This window comes from Homarus americanus, unplaced genomic scaffold (genome assembly GCF_018991925.1).
Source record: "Homarus americanus isolate GMGI-L3 unplaced genomic scaffold, GMGI_Hamer_2.0 scaffold20465, whole genome shotgun sequence".
Lineage (NCBI taxonomy): Eukaryota > Metazoa > Arthropoda > Malacostraca > Decapoda > Nephropidae > Homarus > Homarus americanus.
The window spans coordinates 1,214,854-1,226,988 of NW_024756914.1; the positions used below are offsets into that span (position 1 = coordinate 1,214,854).

General features: G+C 40.7%; 3 protein-coding genes across 7 annotated transcripts; 1 reads left to right on the forward strand and 2 right to left on the reverse strand.

Moving 5' to 3' along the window:
- The first annotated feature begins 49 nt into the window (after positions 1 to 49).
- On the forward strand, positions 50 to 3,140 carry LOC121857313 (NADH dehydrogenase [ubiquinone] 1 beta subcomplex subunit 7-like). Its single transcript, XM_042353315.1, has 3 exons — positions 50 to 290; positions 1,046 to 1,214; positions 2,553 to 3,140. The coding sequence occupies exons 1-3, from the start codon at positions 179 to 181 to the stop codon at positions 2,644 to 2,646; spliced, it is 375 nt and encodes a 124-aa protein (XP_042209249.1). The 5' UTR covers positions 50 to 178; the 3' UTR covers positions 2,647 to 3,140.
- Positions 2,902 to 6,036, reverse strand: LOC121857312 (41 kDa spicule matrix protein-like). 3 transcript variants are annotated; one of them, XM_042353314.1, is made up of 5 exons: positions 4,743 to 5,663; positions 4,491 to 4,573; positions 3,986 to 4,259; positions 3,881 to 3,943; positions 2,902 to 3,823 (listed from the first exon to the last, which is right to left on the reverse strand). In XM_042353314.1, the coding sequence occupies exons 2-5, from the start codon at positions 4,560 to 4,562 to the stop codon at positions 3,612 to 3,614; spliced, it is 621 nt and encodes a 206-aa protein (XP_042209248.1). In that variant the 5' UTR covers positions 4,563 to 4,573; positions 4,743 to 5,663; the 3' UTR covers positions 2,902 to 3,611. The 3 variants fall into 3 exon arrangements, with proteins under 3 accessions (XP_042209248.1, XP_042209247.1, XP_042209245.1); XM_042353313.1 differs by lacking the exon at positions 4,743 to 5,663 and adding an exon at positions 5,778 to 6,036 and having other exon boundaries at positions 3,881 to 4,259; XM_042353311.1 differs by having other exon boundaries at positions 3,881 to 4,259; positions 4,743 to 5,627.
- A 141-nt stretch (positions 6,037 to 6,177) lies between these two features.
- Positions 6,178 to 11,755, reverse strand: LOC121857311 (kynurenine formamidase-like). Of its 3 annotated transcripts, XM_042353308.1 has the most exons (9): positions 11,618 to 11,755; positions 10,755 to 10,899; positions 9,649 to 9,711; positions 8,652 to 8,844; positions 8,188 to 8,322; positions 7,900 to 8,027; positions 7,547 to 7,701; positions 7,066 to 7,201; positions 6,178 to 6,554 (listed from the first exon to the last, which is right to left on the reverse strand). In XM_042353308.1, the coding sequence occupies exons 2-9, from the start codon at positions 10,815 to 10,817 to the stop codon at positions 6,372 to 6,374; spliced, it is 1,056 nt and encodes a 351-aa protein (XP_042209242.1). In that variant the 5' UTR covers positions 10,818 to 10,899; positions 11,618 to 11,755; the 3' UTR covers positions 6,178 to 6,371. The 3 variants fall into 3 exon arrangements, with proteins under 3 accessions (XP_042209242.1, XP_042209243.1, XP_042209244.1); XM_042353309.1 differs by lacking the exon at positions 9,649 to 9,711; XM_042353310.1 differs by lacking the exon at positions 8,188 to 8,322.
- Positions 11,756 to 12,135: the final 380 nt, after the last annotated feature.

Below are 12,135 nucleotides of genomic sequence, written 5' to 3' on the forward strand. Positions count from 1 at the left end.
TAATAAACTCATTTTACAGTGTATTATTAAACTTTGCGCATATCTTTACTCTTGTTATTAGGAAGGTTGTGAGAGAGACCGGTAGAGGACACATTGGTCTCGGTGCATCATAACTCAGCTGTTTTATCTCACTCAGCCTCTCACATCAGGGATATTCCTCCAAATTTTCCCCCCGAAGATGGGACATGTATTCTCCCACTACATAGGTGACCCAGCGACCACGCCGGACTACACTAAGGAACCAACATTTGACCCTCTTTATGGCTTCTCTGAGGGCAGGAAGGAAAGGGGTAAAGACATCTAAGACCGTAGTTAATGCTAAAAATACTATCAAATGTAATCATAAGTTATAAAGTCAAGTATCATTGTAAAGTTAGAGAATGAAGAAGTTTTTGAACATTACTTTCAGCTTGTGTTTATGATAAAAGTAGTTTGTTTTTACTACTATGGTGTTGGTGTTAAGGTGTGTTAGGAGTGGTGGTTATTGTGCCCCAGGCCGGTAATATAACAGTGTCTATTATACTGGCAGGCAGGTCTGTACCATTACTAATAACTCAAACTTACCAGACTTAAACTTCCTGGTTTGGGTTTTGGTTGATGTCATAAACCAAGACCATAATTGCCCTGTGGCCAGTTATTACAGATAGCAATAAATATATAGAAAGCTCCTCGGATGTTTTTATGTTCTGTTATCAAGATATGCTCTCTACTGGTCATTACCGAACATTTTATAAAATTAAGCGGTAATGTTAAGTACAGAGGCACCAATAATTAACAATCTTGGGTATTTATTTGTAGTTTATGGATCTAGTGTCAGAACTGGGAAATAATACCTTGAATTTGTCAACTCTAAAGATGGTTCTTGTTATAAAGGCTGGGATATCAAGTACAGGTATCCCTTGTTTAACGATGGGGTTGCATTCCTAAAAACTCATCATTAAGTGAAATGATCGTTAAACGAGGGCTAATATCCATGGAGATGGCATGTAATTATTTAGATTATCTTCCATATTTCTGGTATTATGTTATATTGCTTTATCAACAGTAAAGTTAGCCACAAAGGAGCAAATGGAGTCGGTGCAGCTGCCCCTGGATAAGCGGGACTACTGCGCACATCTGGCCATCAAGCACCGGGCGTGTCGGGAAAGGGTGTGGCCGTTCACCTACCAGTGTGCACACGAAAAGCACGAGTATCTTAATTGTGAATATGACGAGTAAGTAGATTTTTTATATATGCTATCCAGTGGACTCCCTTCAGTGATGCCATAGTTCTGATAAGTACAGTGGATGTCCAGGGCTGGCTCCAGCTATGTGCAGCTGCACAAGGCCCTCCATCACTAAGGAGGCCCCCCACCTGAATACAATATATTTGTTTGAGTAATTAGTTAGGTAGTCGTCGTAGTTGACCTGTGTACGTAAATTACCGAATATTCTCAAGCTTATCCCTAGATATACTATTAAGTGTTTTAAAAATATTTTACTGAAATGCTATCTACAGAGAACTTTGTTGGTCAGTAATTAGGATCCCTATTTGTACCGGTACTGTATTTAATTTATGCACTTGGTGTATCTCTTTTTAAGGAATTTCACTTTAAATTCATGGTAAGAACAACAATGTGTGGGAAAGGCATGCAGACTTTGTAATATTTAAAGGCCCATGTTATCATCCCTCCATGCTGGGCACTAACACCCCATCTTGTGGTGTGTGACTTTGGATGTAGGCACACCAGGCTCTCCCACTCTTTCACTAACCTTCACCACATGAAGGTCTCACAGAACTAAGCTATCTGCTAATACGTTTTACTTCAGTACATTTTTCTGTCATTTTTAAGTAATTTATTCTTCAGAACTAAAAAGTTTATTGCATTTATACACATTTTTTTGTCAGCCGTGAACCTTCAGTCAGGTGTCTATGGGAACAGTCTACCTAACCCTCTTTTTCCCATAGGCTTAGGGTGATAGTTCACTTAATTAACTTTCACATCTTTGATTTCCAAAATGTAACACCCTCAGATGTTGAGGGTTTGCCATACAGTTTTTCTGCAGTCCTCTAGTACAGTACTGTATTTCAATTTCCCCAAGTTTAGTAAATGCCATTATTTTAATGCTTCATTGGGAAGGATTTAGGGAGCTGCACAAATTCAAGTTACTCTATATCAAGGGTCTACATTAACCACTTTTTCGCCCAATATTACTTTCTTGCGTCATCAGTCTTGCTTTTATTTCAATTACCTTGTATTCCAAATCCTTTTTTTTTTTTCATCTCATAAAACAGCATCAGTAAACATCAATTTGACTGTTTGTATTCTGTATCATCCTGGTTCAATCTCACTCATTCTCACCAAATGTACTCTTTAAAAACTGTGGTGATGTTCTCATTCATCACATGAGTCGGTCACATATTCACTATTTCTTAAACATTAAACCTTGAAAATTATATTTCTTTTCAAGTATAGTAGTAGAAACAGGAATTTACTTGATTCACCAACATTATTAACCTGTGAAGTAAGATACAATTTCTTCTTACTTGTAATGGATGATTTCTACTTCAGTTATGTGTTGAGATTGAAGGAATATGAACGAGAACGCCGTCTGTTGGAACGAGCGAAGAGGAAGGCAGCAAAAGTCGCAAGGGAAGAAGAATAACAAACATAGCTGGTTTAGCATATACTGTACTGTATCCCTCTTCCCCCAACCTGCATAAGTTGTGACGACTTGTGGTACCTTACACCTGTGTCTTCACCAACATTTGTTATCTTTTTTGGAAAAGTGCAAATTAACTGGATGTTGTCCCCTGTGAAAACACCAACCATCAGGAGACTGTTGCTACTTTACATCACCTTTAAATGTTATAGATTCAACTTTTCATTTGTTGTTTTCACATGGAATTCTATCCTGAACTACCAGTGCAAAACATTTATTTAGTATTTATTATTACATTATGGGTGTTAGGTCTTGTACAGAACAGTACCACTACATAGATTTATTCATAGTTGGGAGACTGGTATTTTATTGTATTAATATTATTACACACTTTAATTGTATCACCACTGGTACTTTTCCAATGATTAAACATTGACAGGTGGATTCTTCTGATGTAAATATTAAATACATTGAGATAAAATAAATGTAAATACTTGTTTCCTGTATTGTATTCACCTAAAGTAGTTTCCATTATAATGTATGATGTTATTAGGGTGCAGTGGATGAGGCACTCACCTTATGTATAAGGTGAGTGCACACCCGGTCCACCTAGCTGTCAAGGCAGTCAGGTTCTCCCATAGTCATGGTATAAGGGTTAATCAGTTCACTTATATTTCCTTCATCCTTACAAAAGTTTGAATGCATCTCTCACTTATGATAAAAATTAAATTATTCCAAACTTTCCACAAACTTCTCTATTATTGCTATCATTCTAATGTTGTACAGTATTCCACTGAAGTAAATTGAGTAAAATGAGAACATTTTGAAATTTTGCAGATATTATGAATTCTAAAAGACATGTAATCCAAGTGAATCTGAAACATACCATAAGTACAGTTATATATATTTTTTTTTCAAATTAAGGGCAAAAGGACTACAAATAAAACCCACGTACCACTTTCATATCCTCAACAGCAGGGCACCCACTGTCCACTTGGTACCTGGCAGAAGAACTTGCATCCTCCACTACCAGAGGATGTCCCCTGCCCACTGCCACTTTCAATTGGCCTATTAGGTCGGCCTGGTCTATTTGGTCGACCTGGTCTTTGAGGTTGACCAGGAAACTGGCCACTGCTACCAGGAAACTGGCCACTGCTACCAGGAATCTGTCCACCACTACCAGGAAACTGTCCACTGGCCACTGCTACCAGGAAAACTGGCCAGGAAACTGTGCTACCAGGAAACTGTCCACCACTACCAGGAAACTGTCCACCGCTACCAGGAAACTGTCCACTGGAACCAGGAAACTGTCCACCGCTACCAGGAAACTGTCCACCGCTACCAGGAAACTGTCCACCACTACCAGGAAACTGTCCACCGCTACCAGGAAACTGTCCACTGGAACCAGGAAACTGTCCACCACTACCAGGAAACTGTCCACCGCTACCAGGAAACTGTCCACTGGAACCAGGAAACTGTCCACCGCTACCAGGAAACTGTCCACTGGAACCAGGAAACTGTCCACTAGGTCCACCAGAGACTGCGGGTGGAGTTGGGGGTCTCTTGGTGGTTTGAGATGAACCCTGGATAGCTTGCTCAAAGATCGCCTGGAGGTCCTATAGGAGAAATACACTGACATCATCCTGTGGGAGGGGAAATTCATCTTCTTAAAGTAAATTTAACCAACAGATGCAAATAACAACTACACAATATTCATCTTTGAATACAACATTGAATCTAAACAGGCAGGCGAATACAGTGGTAAGATCAAGACTTGAGTATGTAAACTCTCTCTCTCTGGGGTAGATCATCCTGTGCCAATAAAAATGTCAAGATAAAGAACCTACTGCTACGCTCTGTCCTGAGGTGAGGCCGCAACACCCTAGCACCACCATCACCACCACGTTCATCATCCTCATCTTGGCTGGTACTGTAACACAAAGACGTGGTTCAGTTCAGTTTTATTAAGTAAAATCGTCATAAAATTTTACATTTATTCAGCATGTGTATTGACTATGAAGGTATACAATTTAACATGTATACAGACAATACAGGTACACAATATACATACACAATGCAGGCATGCAAAAATAATGTACCTGGACATTACAGATAGGTTGGATAAGTTTCCTCCACTGTGAATGATGCACATTTTCCCAGGTATATATATTGCTCAGACGAAATCCCACCAGAGAAATTCACAGCTCCATTCCCTGAAAATGTGGTAAAATTTTAAAAAAATGGAGCTCTGTGATGAGTCCAGGAAATGGAACCGATTGGTCCAAGAATTTGAACTCTTTGATTGGTTCATGGAATGGTGCTCTCTGATTGATCCAGGCAATGGAGCTCTCTCATTGGTCCGGGGAATGGAACTCTCTGATTGGTCCGGGGAATGGAACTCTTTGGATGGTCCAGGTTTATATATCTCTGAATGATCCTGGGAATAGATATCTATGATTGTTCTACGGAATTTTCAAATTTTTAAAACTTTAACATTCAAGTTCAGGGTAAAAATAGTACGCAGTGAAGTTTGACGTAATCTGAGGCATAAAGAACAGAAATATGTTCTTACTAAGACTTTTTTTACACCGTGTTTGGGTGTTACTGAGTAAAATTTCATTAATTACCTATCATCTTCAGTGATAGATACCAATAGCAACAACATATAACACTACAATGTCGCGGAGGAGAAACCTGGGTAATACCCCAACCATGCCCGGTGGCTCTACTACTGGTCTCCTAAAAACTTGCTACACGGGTTGAAATGTTGGCCAGCTCTCATCTCTGGCGCCCGTTTCACTTCTTCAAAGGCCATGGGCATGTATGACAAAGACCATATCTTTAGTTGTACCAGCTTTGCTCATGATAATATTCTACTAAGAAATATAGTTGTAACGAGAGCTACAACTACAGCTTTCACTAACAATTGTTCACTACATCGTCAACACTACACACCACTGCTATTATCTGTACCTCTAGTACTTATACTCCATTTCTAATATCAAATAATCACAAACTACATTCAGGAAGTAACAATTTCATCCTGGAATAATCATATTTAAATGGATGGAAAAACCTGGTAATAATTTAACACCAACGTACTAGATATTGCTCTCAGTTTTAGCAACACTCACCTGGACGCTATACCACCAGACTAAAACATGCCCTCATTGCTACCGCCTTATATGCAGGTGAGACCTCGGGACGTGCTTCGTGGTTGGTATTTCCCAGAATTTAGTGGTAGTTGCCGGAAGGAGGTACCTTGTTTCTTCCTCAAGACAAAGGATGACAGAGAAACAAGAGTAAGAAATGGACAATATAAGTTTAGGAGAATATGAGTGATGTAAATAAAGTCTGCTTAATTTTTCATCAGATACGGGAAAGCTGTAAGAAAGTATGGAAATTATCCCCCAAACAACATCGTCTGATTGTCATGAAGAATTTGGCCGTAATCACTCAGATAAAAGATAATAGTTTCCAATAAATAGTTTTATATCATATGTAGACTATAAGGAAAGTTAAAACACACACATCTATGTTTATATTTTCCCATTGTATTACAATACACATTTTCCCCATCATATCAAACAAATATCAAGATTAAACACCAAGGATCGATAACAGAACAAAGTCTAATGAATTCACAAAACGTTATTAGTGGTACGTATTATATTTTATAGCTGTGGGTGATTATAACCACTCCCCTTACATCTTTTATATCGTATTTATCAGTGATCCTTCTTGTCGTGTTTCGGTGTATCAGCGTGTGGGCTAGTGGTGCACAGCTTCACAAAGGACACGATTCTCTGGGTGAGGGAAAACTTTTCTTGCGCCAGATCTTCCACTATACTAAAGTGATCCATCCCTTCCACCACTACACACTCTGCTCTCATTCCCGCCTCCACACATGCCTGCATCACAAGTATACAATGATAGTACGGTAGTAGTAGTAGTAGTAGTAGTAGTAATAGTAGTAGTAGTAGTAGTGATAATAATAATAAAAGTGATTAGAAAACACTTCAAATGTACAGAAAACAACAAATTTGATACTTTGGTCATATAATTATGGATGAAAGGGATAATACCAGAAATATTAATGGCAGTACTGTATATATCCCTCACCTGGCAGTACTGTATATATCTCTCACCTGGCAGTACTGTATATATCTCTCACCTGGCAGTACTGTATATATCTCTCACCTGGCAGTACTGTATATATCTCTCATGGCAGTACCCTCACCTGGCAGTACTGTATATATCTCTCACCTGGCAGTACTGTATATATCTCTCACCTGGCAGTACTGTATATATCTCTCACCTGGCAGTACTGTATATATCTCTCACCTGGCAGTACTGTATATATCTCTCACTTGGCAGTACTGTATATGTCTCTCACCTGGCAGTACTGTATATATCTCTCACCTGGCAGTACTCTTTGGATTGCCTCTTAAATTCTGGCGAGTCGTGTTGGCCCACCGATATGAGAAGCCTGAGAGATGGCCTAGCCCGCCCCATCACGCCCACGCTGGCTAGAGGGGACATAGCCCAAGCCGTAGAACTGTGGTGGTGAGAGGGTAGAGAGGAGGATTAGATGACTCGTTTTAAGGGAATCCAAGACTTTACATCACGCCTCCGGTACTCCACCCAATGAAACAACGTGATCCTTACTGAACTTGGCGTCCTCTACTTCCCCAACAAGAGTTATGTAGTTCATTTACAGCTCAAGCGACCCCACTACATCATCAGTTATTCATCTATGTAACATAACTTCTATGCAAAAGGTTGATGGAAAATAATAACCTTCTAAAAATGTCACAGTTTCAGTTATATACAATAGATAGAGAGGATAAGTTATAAAGAGTCGATTTGATGAATGTCTTTAGGTTACACGGATTCAACTCACTCTGTCAAATGAAGAGGTTCGTTGACGCTTGTTTTGACCAGCGGGCGGAGATCAAAGACGCCACTAAAGGTTACCACGCCACCAATCAGGTCTTTGTAGGGAGTGAGGTCAGTACTGCTGGGTGTGTCTCCCTTTACCTCCGGCGTCGAGAGAACCTTGGGAGAAACACAGCTTAATTGCTCACTCTCTCTCTCTCTCTCTCTCTCTCTACCAATCCTTTTAATTATCTTACTATCTTTCTTCCTTCGTCTTCTATTTCATTCCCCCTCTCTCTTTCTACCCATCCTTTAAATTATCTTGCTATCTTCCTTCGTTCTTCGATTTCATTCCCTCTCTCTTTTTCTCTCTCTCACCTGTGTCACAAGTTGGGCTCCAGCAGACCAGCCAGCCAACACGACCCCCTTGCTGCCACGTTCACGAGCCAGCTTACACGCCCACAACACCGCCGCCCTCACCTCTGACACTATCCTCTCGAGGCTGACTGTAAAAACACAACGAAAAATAAATCCCATTTAACATTTACAAACAAAAGATAAAAAAACAAATTCTGGGTGTATGAATGTATTAAATAAATTCATGACTGTGTTGAATGTATTTTATGGTCAATAGAGACTTGAGACAGCCCCTCCCCCCTACCCTACCTTGAGGGGCCAGGTCGTAACCCACCACCACCGTCACCACTCCAGCATGATACAGCGGCTTCACGAACAATGATGAGACTTCTTTATTCATTTGCTGCCAGTAGCCCCCGTGCACGTATACCAGTAAGACGCTCTCTGTGGGTACGGGAGGGTAATGTCAGGTGCTCTGTGGGTACGGGAGGGGAAGTGTCAGGTGTTCTGTGGGTACAGGAGGGTAGTGTCAGGTGTTCTGTGGGTACTGGAGGGAAGTGTCAGGTTCTCTGTGGACACGGGATGGAAGGGTGAGGGTCTCTGAGGTTATATGAGAGAGAGAGAGAGAGAGAGAGAGAGAGAGAGAGAGAGAGAGAGAGAGAGCATATCATTATTTAAAAAAAATACCAGACGAAGAAAGAAGAGGACATAAATACAATGGTAACGATGAGGAAATAAAACAAGACAGAAGACAGACAAAACGAGTGCTTCACCTGCGGGTAAATCCTCGCCAAACACGTCCAGCTTCGCCCTTGGCCCCTGGTCGCTGTAAGGGATGTTGAGGCGGTGGGTGAGGGAGAAAGCCACCTGGGAGAGATCAGTGGCGACTTTCACGTGTATCCCAATGATCTGCTGGGCACCGTGTCTCTTAGACCACCGTGAAGGGGAGTACTCCGCTTCCAGCTCCTGTGTCAGAGAGGTGTTGGGTTACTACTACTCAGAGGAATGTGGGAAATACCCTCATCAAGAATCGTGACATTATACTTGAGCAACTAGCTAATTTTGGCATCCAAAGTAACCTCCTGACAAGGATAAAGGGTTATCTGTCCAACAGGTATGCCAGTGTTCTGTTTAGGGGAGTCAAAAGTGCCAGAATGAGAGCATTTGAGCTTGGCACGCCTCAGGAAGGAGTGTTAAGTCCTATGCTCTTTAATATAATGATGCATAAGCTTATTGCCGACATTCCAGTTCAGCCAAACGAGGCTGTAATATGCTATGCTGATGATATATGCATTATGACACAGACCAAGCTCAGGCTCCAAGCCTTGCTGGATGTATTTGCTCAGCTGACTGTGGAATGTGGTCTCATAATATCTGTTGACAAGACGAGGGTCCTCAATCCTCGTCCTGCACACCCTCTGCCTCTGTTAATGTACATGATGTATTCCTTTGTGTATGAACCTCTGTCCTGCGTGGCAGTGAAAAAAGTGATACCACCCTCAGTGTCAAGACCTGACTGAATTACTCAGAATAGGCAAACTGCACTCCAGGCCTTGTCAATAAATTTGTTAAACTTGTTGTTTGTGACACTGTACCATGATGAACAACACACAGAGGGAAGTGCCATGTCTTAACAACAACGCAGAGCATTCTATCTCATAATTTGTAATTGTTGATGTAATAGTATAATTACTAAAATTGTTACGGCTTAAAGACCTTAGTTGTTGAAGCGCAGTAATAAAATTAAATCAAAATTCTTCCACCACATACTTGTGGAAAATGATTGCCAACACACGACGCCCGCCACACTGGCGCTTCCTCTCTCTCTTCCCCCTGCAACATGAAGTTCTAAGACATTACACGTAACAAAAGACATAATACCAACTAACAGTTTTAGTTGTGGACATGTGGTGTGTTTAAAAGATATAATTGGGTCTGGGCTAACTTCTCATCTTGGTCAGATTGTTATAACACCATTAAGTATGTTTAACAAACACTCCATTCTACTACCCAAAAACAAACACATCGTCCGCAGCTGGGTAAAGGTCAAACTGGTTAACCTCTAAACTGCAGAAGCGTAATAATAACTTAATTACACCCTTTTCTAACGAAATTGTTTACTAAAAATATCAAGCCTAGTGGACCAGCAGCCAATATTAACCGGTACTACTCAGTGTATAGATCAGTCAGCCACCTCCACCATAACCATACACTTTCCGGCTTTGGTTCACTCTCAGTATCTCCTCTAATGCAAACTTTACAACACGCAAAGTCCACCACTGCTGCCACAATTTAACACAGATAAATAGAACATAAAAATGTAGGACAATTCTGCGTCCCAACACACCTTTTAGGGACAAAGGGAATGAAATAGAGAACAATTAGGGACACCTGATATTTTGTACAGTTACTCATAGTTACAATAGAGCTCCTGTACGTTTACTTTATTACCATTCTTACGTAAAATAAAATATATTTAAAATCTTGTTGAGCACCTCTGTGTTCGTTTATGCAACTCGACTGTGCACTGTCTGAAACACAGCCAAGCGTTTCACTAAACATTAGCCTGAATAATGTCCGCGGGTGTGCAGTTGTCATCCTCATAACGATATTAATCAGACACCCTCAGTTGTGTAAATAAATCCACTTCGCAGACAACACTAGGGGGATAAAAAGTTGAGACTCTTTGGAAGGAAACGCATTTTGTGCAGATACTCTGTTTTATTTTTGTATAATTCTTAAGTTTTAACGTAAGTGAACAAATTAAAAGTGCATACTTACATCTCCACTTACGAGGGGAATATGACGTACGATCTTCTGAGAATCCAAACCTGATGTTAGCCAGAATAAAATACATAATTGCAACATATACTCACCTCCTGGTTCATGGCAGCCCACGGGTGGTGAGCTGTCGCGGGGGTCTTGACTGTATCGCCCATCACCACGCCTGTCCTCACAACACAACTTCCTCACTGTACTTTAACCAACCCCGGAAGACTTAGGAACCGTAGTCGTATGTTGCTGAGAGAGAGAGAGAGAAGATTAGGTTTGCTTAGGTTAGGTTAGAGTGAGTGGCGTTGTAAAGAAGAAACTGTCAATGGAGGATCCAGGATGGGGTCAGGTGTCTCAATTAAACACTACTTAACCTCCCCCCCTCCAAGACTTACCTGGCGCCAAGTTAAACTACATCCCGTCAGATCAAGTGTCAACTCATGCCAAGACCAACTCTCCCCACTACCAAGATTAAGCCGCCAACCTGCCTCTAGTCAGTTGGTGTCGTCATAATTTCACAAAGAACTGCCAAACTGGGAGACGTCATGCGACTAGAGTTCAGACAGGTGATCACAGGTGCTGGTACTGGCTCTGACGCCGATTCACCACACAAAGGGAATTAACCATCAATAAAAGCGTGGACAAGTTTGCCATGAAGTAACCCAGATGAACGCTGATATATGTAAAAAAAAATCGTTATCTCATCTATCCATAATCTTCTATCACTGGAAAGTAAATGGTCGAAGCCTCTTTTTAATGATTAATACTTCAATCTAATACTTGCACCTAAATTTGTTACCAAATCTTAAAAAAAAAGCATAATGGACGGAGACAAGTCGAGTAAAATCATAAGGATGACATGCTGTCTAATCCGGCAAAATTTCTTGACCATGTACACTGAAGCACACATAACGTATCGTAATTCATAATCAAATTTGCCCCACACAGACGCGCAACGTCTACATACCTTACAGCTTTTCCTCTTTCAAGATCAGCTGACCGAAGCTGTTCTTGTTTTGGGGATTACTGGCCACTTCGCCTTCAGGCTACTTCGGCCAAGTTGTCCTGAGTCAAGACTCAAGTATACTGGAATAAATTTAGCTATTCACACTGCTCAAACTCTCGTACACATCTTTACACAACTCAATATAATTCGTTCATATCAAATTCAAGATACATGTTTCTGCTTCAACACCTTCGTGAGTAATAAATTGCGTAATGTTTTCTTGCAATGGTATTATTGTATACAATGAATGTGTATAATGAAGGCCCACATTAATTGATCGTCCGTCAGGCAAGGATCCTTTCCTGATACCACGAAGTTCTTAGGTTTCTGTAAACTCATAAGTACCCGAGTCTACCAAGAGATATTATTAGTGTTCAGGGTTATTATAAATATTAGTTACGGGGTTACTATTAAAAATTTTGACCCTGTAAAGTAAACGTCTTTATTACTTTGTCAATTTGCAGTGAACTTTAATCCTT

What these genes read in the sequence shown, in the direction of transcription:
- LOC121857312 (XM_042353313.1), bottom strand. Translation starts at nt 4,562, where the DNA reads ATGAGGATGATGAACGTGGTGGTGATGGTGGTGCTAGGGTGTTGCGGC. An exon ending in CCTCAGGACAGAGCGTAGCA is followed by an intron (nt 4,260 to 4,490) that starts GTAGGTTCTTTA and finishes TTTCTCCTATAG; the next exon opens with GACCTCCAGGCGATCTTTGA. An exon ending in TAGTGGTGGACAGTTTCCTG is followed by an intron (nt 3,824 to 3,880) that starts GTAGCACAGTTT and finishes GACAGTTTCCTG; the next exon opens with GTAGTGGTGGACAGATTCCT.
- LOC121857311 (XM_042353308.1), bottom strand. Translation starts at nt 10,817, where the DNA reads ATGGGCGATACAGTCAAGACCCCCGCGACAGCTCACCACCCGTGGGCT. An exon ending in TTACGACCTGGCCCCTCAAG is followed by an intron (nt 8,028 to 8,187) that starts GTAGGGTAGGGG and finishes GTGTTTTTACAG; the next exon opens with TCAGCCTCGAGAGGATAGTG. An exon ending in GAGCCCAACTTGTGACACAG is followed by an intron (nt 7,702 to 7,899) that starts GTGAGAGAGAGA and finishes GTTTCTCCCAAG; the next exon opens with GTTCTCTCGACGCCGGAGGT.
- LOC121857313 (XM_042353315.1), top strand. Translation starts at nt 179, where the DNA reads ATGGGACATGTATTCTCCCACTACATAGGTGACCCAGCGACCACGCCG. An exon ending in TGAGGGCAGGAAGGAAAGGG is followed by an intron (nt 291 to 1,045) that starts GTAAAGACATCT and finishes CTTTATCAACAG; the next exon opens with TAAAGTTAGCCACAAAGGAG. An exon ending in CTTAATTGTGAATATGACGA is followed by an intron (nt 1,215 to 2,552) that starts GTAAGTAGATTT and finishes TTTCTACTTCAG; the next exon opens with TTATGTGTTGAGATTGAAGG.